The sequence below is a fragment of the Sapajus apella genome, unplaced genomic scaffold (genome assembly GCF_009761245.1).
Source record: "Sapajus apella isolate SASKATOON/1434 unplaced genomic scaffold, GSC_monkey_1.0 scaffold12, whole genome shotgun sequence".
NCBI lineage: Eukaryota > Metazoa > Chordata > Mammalia > Primates > Cebidae > Sapajus > Sapajus apella.
Genome location: NW_022436952.1, coordinates 28,822,959 through 28,845,630, shown reverse-complemented (window position 1 = coordinate 28,845,630; position 22,672 = coordinate 28,822,959). Strand labels below are relative to the sequence as shown.

At 37.5% G+C, this 22,672-nt stretch overlaps 1 protein-coding gene across 2 annotated transcripts in view; it reads right to left on the bottom strand.

Annotated features, from left to right (window-relative positions):
- BRIP1 (BRCA1 interacting protein C-terminal helicase 1) overlaps nt 1–22,672 on the bottom strand; it is a 157,566-nt gene that overhangs the window by 127,805 nt on the left and 7,089 nt on the right. For both annotated transcript variants that reach the window (XM_032280735.1, XM_032280734.1), the window contains exons 5-6: nt 15,590–15,717; nt 13,626–13,745 (exon numbers count right to left, since the gene is read on the bottom strand). In XM_032280735.1, the coding sequence (XP_032136626.1) occupies nt 13,626–13,745; nt 15,590–15,717 (248 nt within the window). The remainder of the gene's footprint in view (nt 1–13,625; nt 13,746–15,589; nt 15,718–22,672) is intronic.

The window sequence follows — 22,672 nt, the reverse complement described above, 5'->3', positions numbered from 1 at the left end:
AATAACCTCAATCTAATTAGGAGAAAACCCAAATTAAGAGACATTCTAGATAGGCTGTAATATTCTGAAGTGTCAAGATCATGACAGTCAAGGAAAGACAGAGGAAGTATTCCAGACTAAAGAAGTTACTAAAGTGACAACTAAATGCAATGCATGGTTGACTGGATTCTTTTGCTTTCATAAAAGCATTATTAAGACAACTGCTAAAATTTAAACCAGTTCTGAGTATTAGATGGTAACAATGAATCAATTTTAGCTTCCTGATTCTTATGGTTATATTATGATTATGTTTAAGAATGCCTTTGCTGGCCAGGCACGGTGGCTCACGCCTGTAATCCCAGCACTCTGGGAGGCCGAAGCAGGTGGATCACCTAAAGTCAGGAGTTCAAGACCAGCCTGACAAACAGGGTGAAACCCTGTCTCTACTAAAAATACAAAAAATTAGCCAGGCATGGTGGTGGACGCCTGTAATCTCAGCTACTCAGGAGGCTGAGGCAAGAGAATCTCTTGAACCCAGGAGGTGGAGTTTGCAGTGAGCCGAGATCGCGCCATTGCACTCCAGCCTGGGCAACAAGATCTAAACTCCATCTTAAAAAAAAAAAAAAAGAAAGAATGCTTTTGCTTACAGGACATAAACACTAGAGTATTTCAGGGTGAGGGAGCACCAGGGCAACAACTTAATCTCAGATGGCTCAATAAAAAAAAGACACTTGTGGCCAGGCATGGTGGCTCAGGACTGTAATCCCAGCACTTTGGGAGGCCAAGACGGGTAGATAGCCTGAGCTCAGGAGTTCAAGACCACCCTGAGAAACATGGTGAAACCCTGTCTCTACTAAAATACAAAAAAATTAGCCAGGCGTGATGGCATGTGCCTATAGTCCCAGCTACTCATGAGGCTGAGGCACAAGAATCACTTGAGCCCCAGAGGCAAAGGTTGCAGTAAACCAAGATCATGCCACTGCACTCCAGCTTGGGCTACAGAGTAAGACTCTGTCTCCAAAAAAAAAAAAAAAATTTTTATCGTACTTCTAATTTCTCTAAAATTTTGTGACTGTGAAAATTTTAAAAGCTAAAATAACCTAAAGATAAATCTACTGGGCAGACAGTTGGTCTATTAACAAAGTAGTTTTCTAAGGTAAAGTTATCTTTCCATACCCAGTATCCATGAATGACACCGTTCCACATGACAACTGTAGATACTATTATCACTAAATAGGTACACTCATGTCAGCTGGGTTGCTATACATAATTTATTAAATGTATCTACACATCAAGAAAACTTAGAGAAATGGCTGAATTTTGTCAACTTCCTCTGAAATATTCACCAAGTTCACTCAATATGATGATTTAAAATTTGAGAATTTCTTAATTTTTAAATGTACTTCATTTTATTACATAAAAGTACAATTAGTAAAATATGCTAATTTATTTTAATACTTTTAACTATAATTAATTTCTCTCTAATGTAGAAAAGTGTTATTCTGAACACCTACCTTATCCATTAATTAACATGTGTTAACTACAAAGAGCCTCTTCACTTATATTTTCATTCTGCATCTTACATTTTAATATCCTTACTCTTTTATAGAAAAGGTCATAAGTAATGCCCAATAAAAAAGAATCTCTAATATTTCTGATGCAGCAACAATTGAAGAATTTATTTAAGGGTTTTTTTTAAGAAAAGAAAAAAAATTAAAATTTTTTTTGAGAATTACTCAATTTGCATTATAGAGAACACTACTATGTTTTCTCCAAGCTCTCAAAAAATCATAATTATTGGTCCAGGTGCTCATGCCTTAATCCCAGCACTTTGGGAGGCCAAGGCGAGTGGATCATTTGAGGTCAGGAGTTTCAGACCAGCCTGGCCAAAATGGTGAAACTGCTTCTCTACTAAAAATTTAAAAATATTAGCTGGGTGTGGTGGCACGTGCTTGTAATCCCAGCTACATGGGAGGATGAGGCAGGAGAATTGCTTCAACCTGGGAGGCAGAAGTTACAGTGAGCCAAAATCACACCATTACACTCCAGACTGGGCAACAGAGCAAGACTCTACCTCAAAAAGAAAAATCATAATTATTGGAGCTGAAGGAAACACTCAAGCAATTAGTCATTCATTCAATCATCCTACGCATAGGCAAATTTGCAGACAAGGCAAGAGAGTCAACACTAACTCCACTAACCTCTGGCCTAACTTAACCAAAATTAAAATAGCATTGAACAGAGGTTGGCAAACTTTTTCTCTAAAGGGCCAGAGATTTTCTTGCTGGCTGAGCATGAAAAAGAAAGAAAAGAAAAAATCAATAAATAGAGGGCCAAAGAGTAAATATTTTAGGTTTTTAGAGCCATATGGTCTCTGTCACAACTACTCAATTGCTATAGCACAAAAGTTCCACAGACAATATGTATAAACAAATATAAAATGCGTTCAAAAAAGCTTTATTTATAAAAACAGGCAGCAGGCTGTATTCTGCCCATGAGTCATATAGTTTGCCAACCACTGGCACAGGAAAAAAGATTACGACAAAAAAGTATCCGCCAAAATAAACCCGTTAAATTTGGATTTTAAAAGCCTTTAATATGACCATGATATATTAGGCAGAAAATAAAAGCTATACACTATAATTCTAATTTTGTGGGGGAAAAAGTATATATGTAATATATAGTACATAACAAAAATGGCCACAAATTCTACTTATCATTGTATATAAGCCCGCTTTCAAGGTTACCTTGTAGCTCTTCCCACCAAGTGTGAACTTTACCCACTAAGTCTAGGTTCAATCATGTGATTCGCTCTTGATGACCGGAACATTAGTAAGCCTGACACAAACAGATACTCAAAAGGCATTTGCACATTGGGGCTTGTTCTCTTGCTGCTCTTGGAACCCTGAGGCCACCATATACATAAACCAGAATTAGCCTGGTAGATGTTGAGAGACCCACCTCATGGTCCCAGCTGACCACCAGTCAACTCCCTGAAGTAGAGCTGCCTTGCTGAGTTGCAGCTGACCTGCAGTTGACCACATTCACATGAAAGGCCACCTGAGAGCAGCAGAAGAAATGCGCAGCTGAGCCCAGCCTAAGTTGCTGACCCCCACAACAGTAAGCTAAATCAATGGTTGGTTTGTTACACAGCAATAGATAACTAATTGCATGTGCATGTGCACACACTTGTGCGCACTTAAGAACAGACAGTGGGCAAAATGTTAGGGGCTGATATGTTAATAATTTAAGTACACATTTTGGTGGTTCCTAAATTTTCTCTTAGATACGCTTTTGTAATCAGAAAACAGTTATTTAGAAATATGAAATTTAATTCAATATAAAAGAGTATATTTCATTATTTCCACTAAATATTGAGAGTCTAAAAATATGGACATCTTGACCTGATGTGTTTTTTAAGTTCTAACAGTTTGGAGATAGTTACAGGTACATAAAAAACTAAGCAAGTGACAAGACAACTACTGGCACCAAAATAAATAAATAAATACTGGTTTGTGGAAAGAACTGTAATCAGTTTTAAATATTTACAGAATTATAATAATATAAACACCAAATGCTGGGAGGCTAAAGGGGAGAAGTAATGAGAAAGGAGAAAAGGATAGCAGGAAGGCAACAGAAAGTACATAAAACCAAAAACTCAAGAGAAAAGCAAAATATGCATGCTACCTCAAAAAGTATCAGAATATTCAATTCAAAAAGCAGGAGTCTACTGCTTTTCTGTTTGAAGCCAAGTGGAATTCTTTCACACACACACACACACACACACACACACACACACAAACACACACAGTGGAAAAAAAAATAAAAATTTAAAGAGAAAAAAAAGTTCAGGAACCAATCCAAGTACATATAACAATTCAGTATATGATAACAGCAAAACTTCAAAACAGGAAAAATTACTAGGTGGCACTGGGACAACTGATCAACTATTTGCAAAAATATACAATTACAGTCTGATCTCATACATGTATGAAAATAAATCCCATAAACAAGAGAGTTAAATGTACAAACAAAGCTATAAAAGAACTATTAAAAATATCCTTATAAATTCATAGAAAAGGATCTAGAAAGATCCTCATGAAAGTGTTCATGATGTTTGCTTCTGGGAAGCAGAAAGGGGGATGGGATTAATATAAGGGAGAATATTTTAATTTTTATTCTGTATCGGTTTATAATGTTAAAGGTTTTTCAACGAATGTTATTACTTTTCTTTTTTTTTTTTTTTTGAGAAAGGGTCTTGCTCTGTCACCCAAGCTGGAATGCAATGGCACGATCACAGCTCACTGCAATCTCCGCCCATGAGCTCAAACAATCCTCCTGCCTCAACCTCCTGAGTAGCTGGGACCACAGGCATATACCATCACACCCAGCTAATTTTGTTTGTTTTGTAGAGATGGGGTCTCACTATGTTGCCCAGGCTGATCTCCAACTCCTGGGCTCAAGTGATCTGCCTACCTCAGCCTCCCCAAGTGCTGGGATTACAGGCATAAGCCACCATGCTTGGCCAAAAACAATTTTTAAATCTGCATTAAGTCACCTGTATTTAACAATACTGTCATACCCCCTTAAGCATAAGGATCTGAGTAAAAATCGGAAGCTACAAGAAACAGTGGTGAAACATGCATCTACTAACTATGGCCATTTTTTTCATTCATTTATTCAACATACTAGGTGTAGGTTCTGTGCCAGATGTTGGTCATAAAAATTTTTTTTAAAAGAGACATTATACTTGTCCTTATGGTCAGTCCGGTAATGAGGCAAACAAAACAAAACAGTTAACCTACAAATAAATAAATCATTATAAGTTTTGGTAAGCATTGTAAAGAAAAAGGACAGGGTGTCAAGACACTAAAAGAGGGATGAATTTTGAATAAATTATCTACAAGGTACTGCACATAAAATGACCTGTAACAGTGTAAAAATGAACTGTCATCAAAAAGTCATCTGGAAGAGTTTATTCAGAGACAGAATAGTGAGATGGTTTAGAGGACCAATTCCAGAGCCAGACTGCCTGGGTTTTAATCCAGCTTCTACTCACCAGGGTTGTGACATGAACAAGTTATTTAAATACTGTGCCTCAGTTTCCTCAGGTTAAACTGGGGGAAAAAATTAATACCTTCCTCATAGGTTTGTTATAAAGATTGAGGTAAATTATTTTAAAAACTGTCAAACCCAAAGAAAAGTTAAAAGAACATGACAATAAGCATCAACTCACATGAACCTGTATTTGCCAAGTGAATTAGAATTTCCGAAGTGCTTAGAAGAGTGTCTGGCACATAACACAGTAAGCACCAGTATCACCATATATATGCAGTTATGTTAGCTATTTTAAATAAGAGTAAATTAAAACTATGAATTATAAGAAAGAAGGGAAGGAAGGAACAAAAAATGGGGTATGGGAAGTATAAAGAAGAAAAAAAAATAGCCTAAGGATCTCCCCAGTGTTAACACTTTGTAAGAAGGTCAACAGCGCCCTCTGCTGGAGCCACGTGTCTTCTACATACCAGGCTCAAGTGATGAATTAAAACAATATGCTACTGCTACATTAAATCAAATATAATTACTTTTATTAAAGTACATAAAGAATGTTAACATTTATTTAATAAATAAATAAATAAGCTGGTATACGCATGAGAATGTATCTAAGAAAATCTCTACCGTAAGGATTTACTAAACAAACAAATGAACAGAATATAAATAAATGTAGAGAAAATGATTACAAATGATACAACAAAGTAATATCAGAACAGTAATATACTGGTTTAAAAACCAATGTTTTTCTTAACTGTATTTTGACCATGTGGAGACTGATGCCTCACTAGCTCTTTGACATATGAATTATCAGATTAAGAAAATGAATCTGAACTGTAAGGAAAGGGATCAAGCAGTGGATGCCAGAAAGTTAATCATATAAGAAAAGGTATTGACACTATTTTCTGACTTGAAAAGACAGGCAGGAGACTAGAAATGATAGGAAAATAAAGAGACAACCATTTAATTCTCCAATCCACTGGGTGGAAACTAAGTTCTTAATAAAAACTAAGAACATTTGAAAGAACCTAAAAAGTTTAATGTTAAATTCAGGGGGAAATAGAAATCATTAAACTAATTTATCATTTAACTTATGGAGGGAAGTTTGTCAAAAGTCATGCAACTGCAGATTTGAAAAATGTGAAGACTCTAAGACTTACATCTTTGTAAGGATAAGAGAAACTAAACCAAAGAACTATTTTTATTAAAAAAAAATACTGTACCCCCTAATATCATGTAATTTCTATCTTGTTTAGATAGAAAACGTATCCTAAGAATGTAAAGGTGTTAGAATTCAATGAGATATGAGGTATCATTAAATCTAGTCCCATATTCTTTTTCCTTCCATATGAAAGAAGAGGTTTTGACAAAAATAGTTACTTACCCTAGTCTCTGAATTTACCTTATTCAAGATTATTACAAGGTCTAGATTAAAATATAATAAAATATGAGGCATTTTGGTCTGAACAAAAAAGCAAAAATATTAAAAAATGTGAGGCATATCACCTGTTAGCATAAGAAAAGATCTAATATATGGACTGCATTTTTTCCAATTACTTTGTCTGAAAGTTTTGGTGATAAACTAATTTAAGCTACTGTGTAATAAATATTAAAATTTATGAACTTAATGTACATGAAACTATTTTTCTTCCACTTTTTATGAAACCACCTATCCCAAAATCTACAGAAAATATTTTTATGACTTAAAATAAGTCACTTTGCAAAGACCAAGAAATGTTACAGCAGAAACCAAAGTATTTTCAAGGAAATATACATTCCCTATGACACTCAAAGATCCCATTCTTTAAATAATTTACCTCTAATCATAGCCCCATTATTTTTTCTCATATTATGTTCATGGAGATAATTAGTCCTTGTTCTCTGAAAAAGTAGATGTATTATTTAATGCTAGAAATCCATGAGAAATTTAGTAAAAATTTACTTTACAAAAAGGAGAAATCTTCATATTTCCTAAAACTATACATTTTATAATGATCATATTTCTATTATAACTACTTATTCTATTTTTATGTTAGGAAGAAAAAAATAAAAGTTAAAAATGCAAATCATTTTGCCTAAGTATTTGTGGGGGGTTTTTTCTTATAACCTTTCAGAAAGCACATAAAATTACTTTATATATTCATGTTTTTCATTATAGACTACCAAAAAAGAACAAATATTAGAGCTCAACCATATGTTCTTTGCATTGCAAAAGTGCTTTGATGTCTTTTAAATTTACTTTATGCATGTTTAATTAGTATGGCATCTATCACTTATGTCTTCTTGCAAAGAAGTGTCACACTAGTGAAATGTTATCATTTGAGGAACTAGATTTAATTGAGAGATTTAACTTGTTCAATAAATTTTCAAACTTATGAGAAACTGTCAGAGGCCTATATCTTAATGTTATGAGTAATAAATCACCTGCTTATGAAAAATTATTCCATTTCTAGAGAAATATAGTTATATCACCTAAAGCCAAGGAAGAAAATATGTAATTTCTAGATGTAACAGAAAATATGTAATTGGATATCTGTATCTGTTTTAAAAATAAAACAGATACAGATATACAATTATAGATACAGCTATATTTTACCAATGAGAAGACCATAATAAATAACATATATCAGCATACTACATAACCAAAAGGAGACATCCATCAAAGCACTAGGCTTAAAATTAAGGTACTAAACCAAGGGCACAGTAGCTGTGCTTATGTTCAAGTGTTCTAGACTCAACAGGGTTAAGCCATAAACATCTGCAACAGATATCAAAAGAATTTTCAGCCAGATACGGTGGCTCACTCCTGTAATCCCAGCACTTTGGGAGGCTAAGGCAGTGGATCACCTGAGGTCAGGAATTCAAGACCAGCCTGGCCAACATGGTGAACCCTCATCTTTACTAAAAATACAAAAATTAGCTAGGCATGGTGTCGGGTGCCTGTAATCACAGCTACCTGGGAGGCTGATGCAGGAGAATCTCTTGAACCCGGGAAGTAGAGGTTGCAGTGAGCCGAGATCATCCCACTGTATTTCATCCTGGGCAACAGGGGAGAATATTCTCAAAAAAAGAATTTTCTACTAAACTCTAAATCTAACTCCTCAAAATGTATAATGTTGATCAGTATTATCAACAGTAACATTAATACTACCTTTCAGCAGCATTTAAAAATAAGAAGTACAAGGCCAGAAACAGTAGCTCAGACCTGAAATCCTGGCACTTTGGGAGGCCAAGGCAGGTGAATTGCTTGAGCCTAGGAGTTCCAGACTAGCCTGGGCAACATGGCCAAAACTTGCCTCTAAATTAATTAATTAATTAATTAAAAAATAAGAACTACATATTATCCCAAGCAATATATAGATTCAACGTAATCCCTATCAAAATACCAATAACATTCTTTATAGGAATAGAAAGAACCATGCTAAGATTCATGTGGAACCACAAAAGACCCTGGATAGCCAAAGTAATAGTATGCAAAAAGAAAAGTGGAGGCACCACGCTAGCCGATTTCAAAATGTATTACACAAAGCTATAGCAACCAAAACAGCATGGTATTAGTATTAAAACAGACACAAAGACCAATGGAACAGATAGAAAACTGAGAAGTAAATCCAGGTATTTACAGCTGACTGATTTTCGACAAAAGCACCAAGAACACACATTGGGGAAAGGACCCCTCTTCAATAAATGGTGCTGAGAACACTGGATGTTCATATGCAAAAAGAAAAAACTAGATCCCTCTCACCATCTACAAAAACCAACACAAAACAGACTAAAGACTTAAATATAAGACCCAAAACTATAAAACTACTAGAAGAAAATACAGGGAAAAGCTTCAGGACACTGGTCTAGGCAGATTTTACGGGTAAGAATTCAAAAGTACAGGCAACAACAACAAAAAAACAACAGACAAATGGGACTATATCAAACTAAAAAGCTTCTGCATAGCAAAGGAAACAACAGAGCAAAGAGAAAACCTATAGAATGGGGAGGAAATATTTCCAAACTATTCATCTGAGAAGAGACTACTATCCAGAATATACAAGGAACTCAACAGCAAAAAAAAAAAAAAAAAAAAAAAATAATCTAATTTAAAAACGGGCAAAGAATGTGAATAAACATTTCTCAAAAGACATACGTAAATCCTACAAGAACATGAAAAAATGCTCAACATCACTACTCATCAGGGAAATGTAAATCAAAAGCACAATAAGATATCATCTCACCCAGTTAGAACGGCTTACTATTGAAAAGGCAAAAAAATAACAAATGATGGTGAGCATGAGGGGAAAAAGGAACTCATACACTATTAGTGGAAACGTAAATTAGTACAAACATTATGGAGAACAGTATAGAAGCTTTTCAAAAACCTAAAAATATTACTACCATATAATTCAGCAATCCCTCTACTGAGTAACCAAAGCAAAGAAAATCTAGAGTGCAGTGGCACGATCATATCTCACCACAGTCTCAAATTCCTAGACTCAAGTGATCCCCCACACCTCAACCTCCAAACTAGCTAGGATTGCAGGCATGTATCACCACGCCTGGCTAATTTTCTTTTAATTTTTGTACAGATAGGGGTCTTGGTATGTTGCCAGGGCTGGTCTCACACTCCTTGCCTGAGTAATTCTCCTACCTGAGCCTTCCAAAGAGTTGGGATTACAGGTGTAAGCCACCATACCCAGTCACCCCCATATTTACTGCAGCACTATTCATAATAGCTAAGATATGGAATTGGCATCAACCTAAATGTCCATCAACAGATGAATGGATAAAGAAAATGTGACACATGTACACAACGGACTATTCAGTAATTTAAAAAAAATTCGAAATCTTGTTATTTGCAGCAATATGGATAAGACTGGAAGATATTAAGTGAAAAAAGTCAAGCATAGGCAGGTAAATACTGCATGTTCTTACTCATATGTAGGAGCTAAAAAAATGAGCTTATAGAAGTAGAGGAGAATTGTGGTTATCAGAGGTTGGGAAGGGGTGAGGGGAGGGGAGGATAAGGAGAGGTGAGCTTATACATATATAACTACAGTTAGATTGGAGAAACAGGAAGAATAACTTCTAGTATTCTGTAGCATTCTAGGGTAAATACAGTTAACGATAATTTCTTACATATTTTCAAAAAGCTAGAAGAGAGAATTCCAAATGTTCACAACACAAAAAAATGACAAAAGTTTGAGGCGATGGATATGCTATCTACTCTGATTTGATCATTACACATCATATACATGTATAAAAATTATCACACTGAATCCCATATATGTGTCAACAAAAATTAAAGAACTACAAATATATAATATTATTAGTTGGTATTATGTAGTATCTTTTATCAGCAACAGCTAAAAGGTAACAACTACAAATATGTATCCATTTGCTGCTGCTACTTCTACTACCTCCTAGCACTTAAACTCTAAGGTATGCCAGATATTCTCAGCACTGTATAGGTATTAACTCGTTTAATCCTCCTAACAGCCCTGTGAGATAGGTACTATTACCAACCCCATTTAGCAAACAGGTAAACGTAATACCAAGAGTTTAAAAAAATCAAGGTTACACAGTTAATAAAGAGTAGAGCTATGATTACAATCCAAGCAGTCTCAAGTATGAAAACAACCTAAGTGTCTGTCAATGGATGAATAAAGAAATTGTGGTGTAGAGATGTGTATCAATGGAATATTAGCCCTAAAGAAGATCCTGCTATTTGTGACAACATGGATGAACCTGGAGGGAGGAAATTATGCAAAGTGAAATATGTCAGATGTAGACAGAAAAATAATACATGATCTCACTTATACATGGAATTTAAAAAGTCAAATACATAGAAACAGAAATCAGAACAATGGTTAACAGGGGCAGGGAGGTGGGGTATTTGAGGAGATGTTGATCAAAGAGTACAAAGTTTAAGTTGCATAGGATGAATCAAGTCTAGAGATCTAACAAACAGCATCATGACAACAGTTATTCCCCTATCCCCTCGCTGGCAGCCCGGAGGCCACACGATGCCTGAAGTTACTGTAAAAGATGTGAACCAAGCAGGAGTTCGTCAGAGCTCTGGCAGCCTTTCTCAAAACGTCCAGGAAACTGAAAGTCCCTGAATGGGTGAACATCATCAAGCTGGCCAAGCACGAAGAGCTTGCTCCCTACGACGAGAAATGGTTCTATACATGAGCTGCTTCCACAATGTGGCACCTGTACTTCTGTGATCTATGGGGGATGTAAGAGAAATGGAGTCATGCCCAGCCACTTCAGCTGAGGCTCCAAGAGTATGGCTGCCGGGTCCTCCAAGCCCTGGAGGGGCTGAAAATAATGGATGGAAAAGGACTAAGATGGAGGCCACAAACTGATACCTCAGGGACAGAAAGATCTGGACAGAATCGCCGGACAGGTGGCAGCTGCCAACAAGAAGCATTAGAACAAACCACGCTGGGTTAATAAATTGCCTCATTCATAAAAATAATAATAATAATGCTATATTATAAGCTGGATATTTGGATATTTGCTTTAAAAATTTCAGGTATTCTACACACACACACACACACACACACACGGTAACTACATAAGGAAATGAATATGTTAATTAGCTTGTGATATGATTTGGATGCGTGTCCCCTCCCAATCTCATGTTGAAATGCTCACGCCTGTAATCCCAGCACTTTGTGAGGCCAAGGCGGGTAGATCGCCTGAGGTCAGGAGTTCAAGACCAGCCTGGCCAACTTAGTGAAATGCTGTCTCTACTAAAACTACAAAAAATTATCTGGGTGTGGTGGGGAACACCTGTAATCTCAGCTACTTGGGAGGCTGAGTCAGGAGAATTGCTTGAACTAGGGAGGCGGAGGTTGCAGTGAGCCAAGATTGTACCACTGTACTCCAGACTGGGCAACAGAGCGAAACTCTGTCTCAAAAAAAAAAAAGAAAGAAAATGTGATCCCCGATACTGGAGGTGGGGCCTAGTGTAAAGTGCTTGGGTCTTCGATGGCTGGTGCCCTCCTCATGGTAGTAAGTTGAGTTCTTGCTCTGAGGTCATGTGAGATCTGGTTATTGAAAAGTGTGTGGAATCTTCTACACTCCCTCTCCTCCTTCCTCTCTTTCCATGTGACAAGCTTGCTCTCTGTCTTCTGTCGTGCTTTTAAGCTTCCTGAGGCCCTCACCAGAAGCAGATGCTGACACCATGCTTCCTGCACAGCCTGCAGGTGAGCCAAAATAAACCACTTTTTGTTATAAATTGCCCAGCCTCAGGTATTCCTTTATAGCAATTCAAACAGACTATCACAGCTTGGCAGTAGTAATAATTTCACTATGTATATGTATATTAAAACATCATGTTGGCCAGGCATGGTGGCTCACCCCTGTAATCACAGCACTTTGGGAGGCCCAGGCAGGCAGATGACAAGGTCAGGAATTAGAGACCAGCCTGGCCAATATGGTGAAACCACATCTCTACTAAAATACAAAAACTTACCCAGGCATGGTGGCACACGCCTATAGTCCCAGCTACTTGGGAGGCTGAGGCAGAAGAATTGCTTGAACACAGCAGGCATAGGTTGCAGTGAGCCAAGATCACTCCACTGCACTCCAGACTGGGTGACAGAGTGAGACTCTGTCTCAAAAAAAAAAAAAAAAAAAAAAACCCATCATGGCCAGGCACAGTGGCTCACGCCTGAAATCACAGCATTTTGGGAGGCCGAGGAAGGTGGATCACCAGGTCAGATGTTCGGGACCAGCCCGGCCAACATGGTGAAACCCCGTCTCTACTAAAAACACAAACAAATTAGCTGGGTGTGGTGTTGAGCACCTGTAATCCCAGCTACTCAGGAGGCTGAAGCAGGAGAATCACTTGAACCCAGGAGGTGGAGGTTGCAGTGTGCCGAGATTGCACCACTGCACTCCGGCTGGGATGACAGAGCAAGACTCCATCTCAAAAAAAAAACAAAAACAAAACAAAACAAACAAAAAAAAAATTGTGTTGTAAAAACCATCATGTTGTACACCTAAAATGTATACAAATTTTATTTTACTTTTATTTTTTTTCTGTATTTTTTTGCACAATCGGGGTTTTGCCATGTTGCCCAGGCTGGTCTCAAACTCATGAACTCAAGTGATCCGCCTGCTTTGGCCTCCCAAAGTGCTGGGATTACAGGTATGAGCCACCATGCCTGGCCTACAACATCTTAAATTGATATTATTACAAAATAATTTTCACCTCAGAGACCACCACCCCAAAAAATCTTAATCTCGGGAACTCCCTGGGCTACTCCTTGAGAACTGCTGCCCTAAGGATACTGAAAGAACTTTGAGGAATGGGAGAATTCACAAACATTAAAATAGAAAACAGAAAAAAACAACTTTCAGATCTCTCTCTAGTCCAATTCTCTTATTTTATAAATGAGGAACTGAGGGCACAGAAAGAAATAGGCTTTACCATCTCACACATCAGTAACAGAGCTGTGACAGCACTGAGGACTTCTGAGTTCTTTTCTACTGTCCTTTGTATTATACTATTCTTCTTCTTGTGTCAAAAATGGATTTAGAAAATTCTATATTTTCCTTCTTTAAAATCGAACAATGGCATTAATACATACTTTTTGTGGAGACAAGGAGTTTATCTTTCCCAATGGAGAGTTGAGTTTTATGGTCTTCCCTGAATCAAGTTTTGCATCCGAATTGTGTACTTCTGTTCCAAAGCAATGACGTTTTCTAATCTGTAAACACAGAACCAAAATGAAGTTTAAGGTAAACTAGAAGTTTAACAGGCTCAAAGGCCAAAATAGATCTATGCATTTTTTTTCTACATCCAAAAAAAAAAAAAAAAAGACTATTTCTAACTGGCAATAACATAAATAAGTATCTCATGACAACAAATAAAACAGAACACAGTAATGGCTCACAAATCTTAGCCAAACTAGCTTTGATTAGTGATATATCAAAATTGGAGTATTATAAAATGAACTTCTCATAAAATAGTCCCACCATATGGACATCAAATCTAGTATTACAGCAAAGTCCAATCACATATCTAATTGGAAAATAAAAGTAAATAAAATTTAAGTATAATTCTACATTGAAAACAACTCAGAATAAAAATTTTAACATAAACAGTCATGATTTCCTACAATGAGGAATACATTACTCAATTACTATTACTTACTAAACAGTTGATAAACCAAGTTGTCTTTCATTAAATTTCTTTTATAAATACCACTAAGTTTTCTTTCCAAACTGTATTCATGCTTTTTCCTACTTGTGAAAGACCTATTCACTAAAGTTATAACTGGGAGAAAAGCATTTCTATTGATAATCTCATTCCTACCCAAAATGAAATGAGAACCAATGAAATAAGCGAATAAACGTTTTATGTTGAGCACTACCTGATGACACAAAACTATGTACACATTTTGTGAGGGGGGAAATCTTTATAGATTCACACCTCATTTGTCATTGGTACTTTGATAAAAATAAACTAGTTCATTCTACTTCTAAAAATAAGGTTGAATTATAGAAATTTATAAAGATTGTGAGTGGAACAGTTAAACTACCTAAGAATGCAAGCACCTTGGGTATACTCAATTAAAAATACCCAATTACTTACCTACAAATAACATGCTAATTAATGGTTTTTAGTTTATGTTTTTATTTATTTATTTTTTAGAGACAGGGTCTTGCTCTGTCAGCAAGGCTGAAGTGTAATGGTGTGATCTTAGCTCACTACGGCCTTGAACTCCTAGGCTTGAGCAGTCATCCCACATCAACCTCCCAAGTAGCTGGGACTACTGGTGGCTCACACCACCACACCTGGCTCATTTTTAAACTTTTGTGGAGACGGGAGTCTTTCTATGTTACCCAGGCTAGTTTCAAACTCTTGGACTCAAGAGATCCTCCCATCTCAGCTTGCCAAAGTGCTGGGATTACAGGCATGAGCCGCTGCACTCAGCCTAATAATTATCTTTTTTATTTGTAACCAAATCTATTAAAATCCCAACCTCCCTACCTCACTGCCATGGATTCTCAGAAAATATTGTGTTCATCTATGAAAAGTACATTTCATTTAAAATACCTGGTAATTCAAGCCTTTTAATTTTTAGAAATATACATATTTTATCATGTATCAATCTGAAAAACTCAGTAAGAATAAATCTTTTCATTAATACTATCAATTCCAAAATATCCATAACATGAATAATCATATCAAAGGTATTTTAGCCAAAAGAAAATGCTATTTTAAGATAAAAACAATGGAAGAGTTAAAAAGGGCAAAGCAGTATATTACCAAGATAGCCCTTAAGTAAATATTTTACTATCAAATTCCTCATGTGTGAGAAACACCATGCAGTTTCACTTGAATGACATGTTACTGTGAATAATCTGCTATAACAAACTCCTTTGTAACAAGTAACTGTACAAAATGAAATTATAACAAATTACCATTTAATTTACAGCTGTCATATGACCCAACTAATCTCCACAAGGGCATTAAAACCTTAATTGATACTTGACTACCATGTTCAGCTATAACTGGATTATTTCACTGCCAATAAATTCTGTTTACCTGCTGTGCAGTTTCTAAGGGTCGAATTCTTTTCTTCTCTACTTGAAAATCATCATTTTCATCTCTGTATACGGATGCCTGTTTCTTAGCAGATAACTTGGCAGCCAGAGTGGTTTTTGCAGGGGAGTCTTATATAAGAAGCAATAAAAAATTAGCATAAATAACTTACACATAGGCAATTTTTCTAAAAGAAAACTGGAACCAGGATGTAAGGCTTTTTAGAAATTTCATACCATAATCTAAAACATGAAACTTAAACATGTTTTAAAAAGTACTTCTCTACCATTCAGTTTACTTTACCAAAGATTTTGAGAAACACGCTTTCAATAGGAAAAGTCCAATATGATTTTTTAAATAGCTTTATGTACTTGTAGACTACACCCAATAATGTGATTTAAAATGTATAACTGCTAGAGTCTCTGAAGAAAGAGACTTATTTCACTACATATTTCATGTGTGTAAAAATCTTTCTTTACAGTATCAGTGTTTCTTTCCTACTAAGTTTTTCCACGTTCTTTAGAACAAAAACATTGATTATAGAATCAAGCTCATATAATGTCTTTTAATCCCACAGTCCTGAAAGCTCCTTCTCAAGGTCATTAAGGACCTCTTAACCACCAAATAACATTAATTACCCCAATCTTTTTTTTTCTTTTTTTGAGATGGAATCTCACTCTGTCACCCAGGCTGAAATACAGTGGTACGATCTCAGCTCGCTGCAACCTCCTCCTCCTGGGTTCAAGTAATTCTCCCGCCTCAGTCTTCCCAGTAGCTGAGAATACAGGTGCATGCCACCATGCCCGGCTAATTTTGTATTTTTAGTAGAAACAGGGGTTCACCATGTTGGCCAGGCTGGTCTCAAACTCCTGACCTCAAGTGATCTGCCCACCTCTGTCTCCCAAAGTGCTGGGATTACAGGCTTAAGCCACTGCACCCTGCCAATTATTCCAGTCTTACAAACGTGAACACTAGTGTTTTAAAAAGTCCAGTAGCTGACCCAGTATCATACAGTTAGTAAGTGGTAGAGCTTGGATGTGACTGAATCCTGCTGTGTGACTCCAACCTCCATACATGTAACCTCTTAGGCATACAGCTGAACACTGTCTTCTTGGAACACAGCAAATACATTTTCTTCTTCCTTAATGTCTGTAACAGTGTTCTTAACTATTCTCATACATTGGTTTCTCTCTTCTCCCTTTTCCTAAATATAAATATTCTTAAAGGTATCCTCCTTCCTGTTTCTCTCTAAACATTCTCTCCACTCTCATGGTTTGAATTAACAATCTTTTTTTATTTTTTGAGATGGAGTTTCGCTCTTGTTGCTCAGGCAGGAGTGCAATGGTGCGATCTCGGCTCACCATATCCTCTGCCTCCTGAGTTCAAGCAATTCTCCTGCCTCAACCTCCTGAGTAGCTGGGATTACAGGCATGAGCCAGCACACCTGGCTAATTTTATATCTTTAGTAGAGACAGGGTTTCTCCATGCTGGTCAGGCTGGTCTCAAGCTCCCAACCTCAAGTGATCCACCCACCTTGGCCTCCCAAAGTGCTGGGATTACAGCCGTTAAGCCACCACGCCCAGCCAACAGTCATTTGAGTCTATCCCATGACCAGATACCATGGAAAAACAATGAAAAACAGAATCCCTTGCCCTAAAGGATTTACAGAATATTTACAGCAGAGAAATACCTATATGAGCGGGTCCAATACTGTTTTCAAAAAATAAGGCCCCAGTGGCTCATGACTGTAATCCCAGCACTTTGGAAGACCGAGGCAAGTGGATCACTTAAGCCCAAGAGTGCAAGCCTGCCTGGGCAACATGGCGAAATCCCATCTCTGCTAAAAATACAAAAATTAGCTGGGCATGGTGGTATAGGCCTATAATCCCAGCTACTGGGGAGACTGAGGTATGAGAATCCCTTGAACCCGGGAGGCAGAGTTTGCAGTTAGCAGAGATCACACTAGTGCACTCCAGCCTAGGCAACAGACAAGGCTCTCTCTCCAAAAGAAAAAGAAAAAAAAAAAAAAAAAAAGCAAGTTTGAGACCTCATAAACTCAGAAATGAACCTATGCCACACAGCACTGATTTTCAAGTTTTTTTCTAAAGTGTAGGACTATTTTCTTTTCAAAGAAATGTTGCAGCTGGGCACGGTGGCTCACACCTATAATCCTAGCACTTTGGGAGACCGAGGCAGGTAGAACACCTGAGGCCAGGAGTTTGAGATCTGGCTGGCCAACATGGCAAAACTCTGTCTCTACTAAAAATACAAAAATTAGCTGCACATGGTGGTGCATGCCTGTAATCCCAGCTACTTGTGAGGCTGAGGCAGGAGAATCGCTTGAACCCAGGAGGCAGAGGTTGCAGTGAGCCAAGATCATGCCACTGCACTCCAGCCTGGGTGACAGAGCAAGACTCCATCTCAAAAAAGAAATGGTGCTTAAAATTTCCAAAATAGAGATGAAAGACCTAGAACTTCTCTGATCCACTTTCCCCTTCCCCTTCCCAAGTTGTGTTTATAAGGTTCTTAGAAACACAGTTTGGAAACCACTATACTCTAAAATCCTAATAGTTTTGCCTTTCAGAAGTAGGTCTTTAATCTACCGGGAAGAGGTTTTGTGTCAGGTATAAAGTTGGGCTCCAATTTCAATTTTTTCCATATGGACATCTAATAGTCCCAGCATTACCCAAGTTCTTCCTCTCCCCTCCACTCTGTAGGGGAACATCTATAAATATATCAAGTTTCTGAATATGTGTGGAACTGAATTAGGGTTCTCTATACTTTTAGGTATAGATAGGTATAGAGAACTGTGAATTAGCGTGCTATTGGCACTTCACTATGCTAAAGTCAGTCCATCTTAATTACTCTACGTTTACATACAATAAATCAGTATATTTGGGGGATCAAGTCTCTCACCTTGACCTGCTTCTTCAGACGCATCCTGGCTATTCTTAGTCCTTTGCATTACATATATATTTTAGATAAGACAGGTAATTTTGAGCTCTGCATGTCCAGACAATCTATGTGGTAGTTATGACAGTGAAAATTCATCAGCCTATACACTTAGGATTTGTGTTTTTCTGTATTTTGGTGATAAAGAATTTACTTACAAATATAAAGAGGATATCAGAATACAACCTCGATTTTTTCCCATTTAGACTATTCTAGATAACATTGACTCAGTAATGTCAAAATCAAAGTGGTATATATGGACAACTCACTTTTGATAAAGACACAAAGGCAATGCAGTAGATAAGGATAGCCTTTTCAATAAATAGTGCTGAACAACTGGATATCCCCATGCAAAAAAACAAACTTTAATTCATACCGAAACCAGCTTGGCCGTAGAGACCCCCATCCAGGCAGCACTGAAGACATTAAGAAGCAGACATCCAGATAAAACAGCAAAGTGGGACTATCCGGGGTCAACAGCCTTCCAAGCTGAGAGCCTCAGGGGCAGATAGCATCTGAGCTGAGAGCCTCGAGGAGAGTCTGACTCACGTAGTTAGTCTCTCTGAACAGGTGATTATTATTAACAAACAGGTGCTCTGTGTTTTCTCATAGACCTAAGATAAACTAGGTAGGCAGCTGGTGCCTGCTTACCACTAATCAAGGACAAACCAGAAAGTATTCTCCACGAGGGAGCCACGGGGGCATAGTTACATATCCCGTGCTTAAAGAACTGTTTTAATAGGTGTATGACATACATATACTGTTTTGCTGCTTTAGAATGCCCTAAGCAGTTTTCTACTTGGGCGGGGGGGTGGCCAGGTTTTCCTTGCCATTCCTCTCAGCAAACAATATACTTTACCATACAAGTTAGGACTTGTCCCAATAAATCCATACCTTGTACCATCTTCACACATTAACTGAAAATGGACTTAAACCTAAATGTAAAACCTAAAATTCTATCTGATCAAAGAAGTCTCAACATTTCACTACAAGAAAACAACCCAATAAAAAATAGGCAATTATTTGAACAGATATATCATCAAGCAAGATACATGGATAGCTAATAAGCACATGAAAATATAGGAAATAAAAATTAAAACCACAATGAGATACCACTGCATGCCTATTAGAGTAGCTAAAATTAAGGCCAGGTGTGGTGGCTCACGCCTATAATCCTAGCACTTTGGGAGGCCGAAGAAGGCAGATCACTTGAGCCCAGGAGTTCAAGACAAGCCTGGGGAACATGGTAAAACCAACAAAAACTACAAAAACTAGCTAGATGTGTTGGTGTGTGGCTGTAGTCCCAGTTACTTAGAAGTCTGAGGTATGAGGCTCACTTGATCCCGGGAGGTAGAGGTTGCAATGAGCCAAGTGAGCCACGATCACAGTACTGTGCTCCAGCCTGGGCAACAGAGTGAGAGCCTATCTCAAAAAAAGCCAAACAAACAAAAAAACCAGAATGGCTAAAATTAAAAGGACTGACCATACCAAGCGTTGACAAGGATGTGAAGAAATTGGAACTATCATAATTACTGATGGGAATGTAAAATGGTATGACCATTTCATGAAACAGTTTGGAAATTTCTTAAAAACTTGGCCAGGCAAGGTGGCTCACACCTGCAATCCCAACACTTTGTGAGGCTGAGATGGGCAGATCACTTGAGGTCAGGAGTTCAAGACCAGCCTGACCATCTCTACCAAAAATACAAAAGTTAGCTGGGTGTGGTGGCAGATGCCTGTAATCCCAGCTACACAGGAAGCTGAGGCAGGAGAATCACTTAAACCCGGGAGGCAGAGGTTGCAGTGGGTCGAGATTACACTACTGCACTCTAGCCTGAGCAACAGACTGACTCCATCTCAAAAACAAAACAAAGTTAAACATACACACCTACAAAGCAATCTGGTCATTCTGCTCCTAGTATTCACCTAAGAGAAATTAAAACATACATCCATACAAAGATGTAGACACATAATATCTGTCTTTGTAATAGCCCTGAACTAGGAATAACCCAATTATAAATAAATAGCTAGATAACCAATTTGTGGTATATCCATGGACTATTACTCTGAAATAAAAAGAAATTATTAATATATGCAACATGGATGAATCTCAAAATATTTGTTGTAAGTGAAAGAAGCCAGACAAAATTAGTATACATCCTCTATGAATCCATTTATATAAACTATAGAAAATGCAAACTAATCTATAGTAACAGAAAGCAGTTAAGTGGTTGGTTGGGGAAGTGAGTCGTGGAGGGGTAGGAAGAGGGAATAACAAAGGTCCATGAGAAAACTTTTTGGGGAAAGTGAGTATGTTTGAAAAAATTTAGAGAAAGTGAATATAAGGTTGGTGTGTATGTTCACTATCTTGATTCTGGTGAAAGTTTCATGGAGGTACATATGTCAAAATGCATCAAAGTATACCATTTAGGCTAAGTGCGGTGGCTCACATCGATAATCCCAGTACTTTGGGAGGCCAAGGTGGGTAGGTCACTTGAGGTCAGGAGTTCAAGACCAGCCTGGCCAACACAGTGAAACCCTGTCTCTACTAAAAATACAAAAAATTAGCCAGGCATGGTGGCAGGCGCCTGTAATCCCAATTACTCAGGAGGCTGAGGCAGGAGAATTGCTTGAACCCAGGAGGTGAAGGTTGCAGTGAGCCAAGATCACACCACTACACTCCAGACTGAGCAACAGAGAGAAATTGTCTCAAAAAACAAAAAGTGTACCATTTAAATACATGCAATTTGTTATGTCAAGTAAACCTTAATAAAGTTATTTTTAAAAGCAAAGGGTGTATATAAATATTATACACCAGAGTTCCTATAATTAGCTGAAAATTAATCCCATTCGTTCTTAACAACAAATATTTATTTAGCACCCACCATATGCTAGGGACCCTGCTAGAGTTCTAGGGATACAATGGTAAGCAAATTGACAAATACGTTCCTGACCTCATGAAGTATACAGTCTACTATGGAAGCAGAAATTAATAAAAGATTTAGACAGACACATATAATACAAACTGTACCAAGTGCAGGCCGGGCATGGTGGCTCACACCTGTAATCCCAGCACTTTGGGAGGCTGAGGTGGGCAAAGCACCTGAGGTCAGAAGTTCCAGACCAGCCTGGCCAACACGGAGAAACCCCATCTCTACCAAAAATACCAAATTAGCTGGACGTGGTGGCACATGCCTTTAATCCCAGCTACTCAGGAGGCTGAGGCAGGAGAATCACTTGAACTTGGGAGGTGGAGGTTGCAGTGCACCAAGATCATGCCACTGCACTCCAGCCTGGACAACAAAACCGAAACTTCATCTCAAAAAAAAAAAAAAAAAAAAGTGCTATTAAGGATAGGTACACGATGAGAAGACAAAATATAATAGGGAAATCAAATCTACTCTGACAGAAAAATCAGGATGGATACCCCAAGGAAGTGACATGTAAACTCAGGAAGAAAAGGATAATAAGTTGAAGATGGAATTTTGCTCAGAAGAGACACTAATACAAGCAAAGGCTCCGAGGAAGAAGAGAGCATAAATCTTTGAAGGAAAAAAAAGAAATCCACAAGGCCAAAATCAAAACAATGTAGACAACACTATTGGTCACCTATTTAACAACTATTCCACTTCTTTTTCCTCATTCCTACCGGAAGTTCAATCATCTACCGTCCTCTGTATATTTATGTGCTTTAGAGGAAGCTGACTCCATCCTTGATTTTAGGAAATGGATACTGTTTGGACTTAAGTCAAGCATGGCAACCTCTGTCTCCCTGCCAGTGACTGGTTAAGAAATAGCATGAGTAAAAACAGAAAAAGGTTTATTGGATGCTCTAAACAAGAGATGGTAGTTTGGACTATGGAGGCACCAATGGATATGGAGACGTACATAAAGAACTAAAAAGGAGCATCGTCCAGGATGTTCCCTAGGTTTCTGTCTTAGGTAAATAATAGTCTATCCCTTCTTTACAGCCAAAAGCAGGAGAAGTATTTTTTCTAAATATATTATTAATAATCTTACATTACTCAATATATTTCTCTAAAATTAGTAAGAATTATTTAAGGATCACACATAAATATATCTGATTCTCATGTAGGATACTGGCCTCAGAAGGCCAGATGGCAAACTTATCAA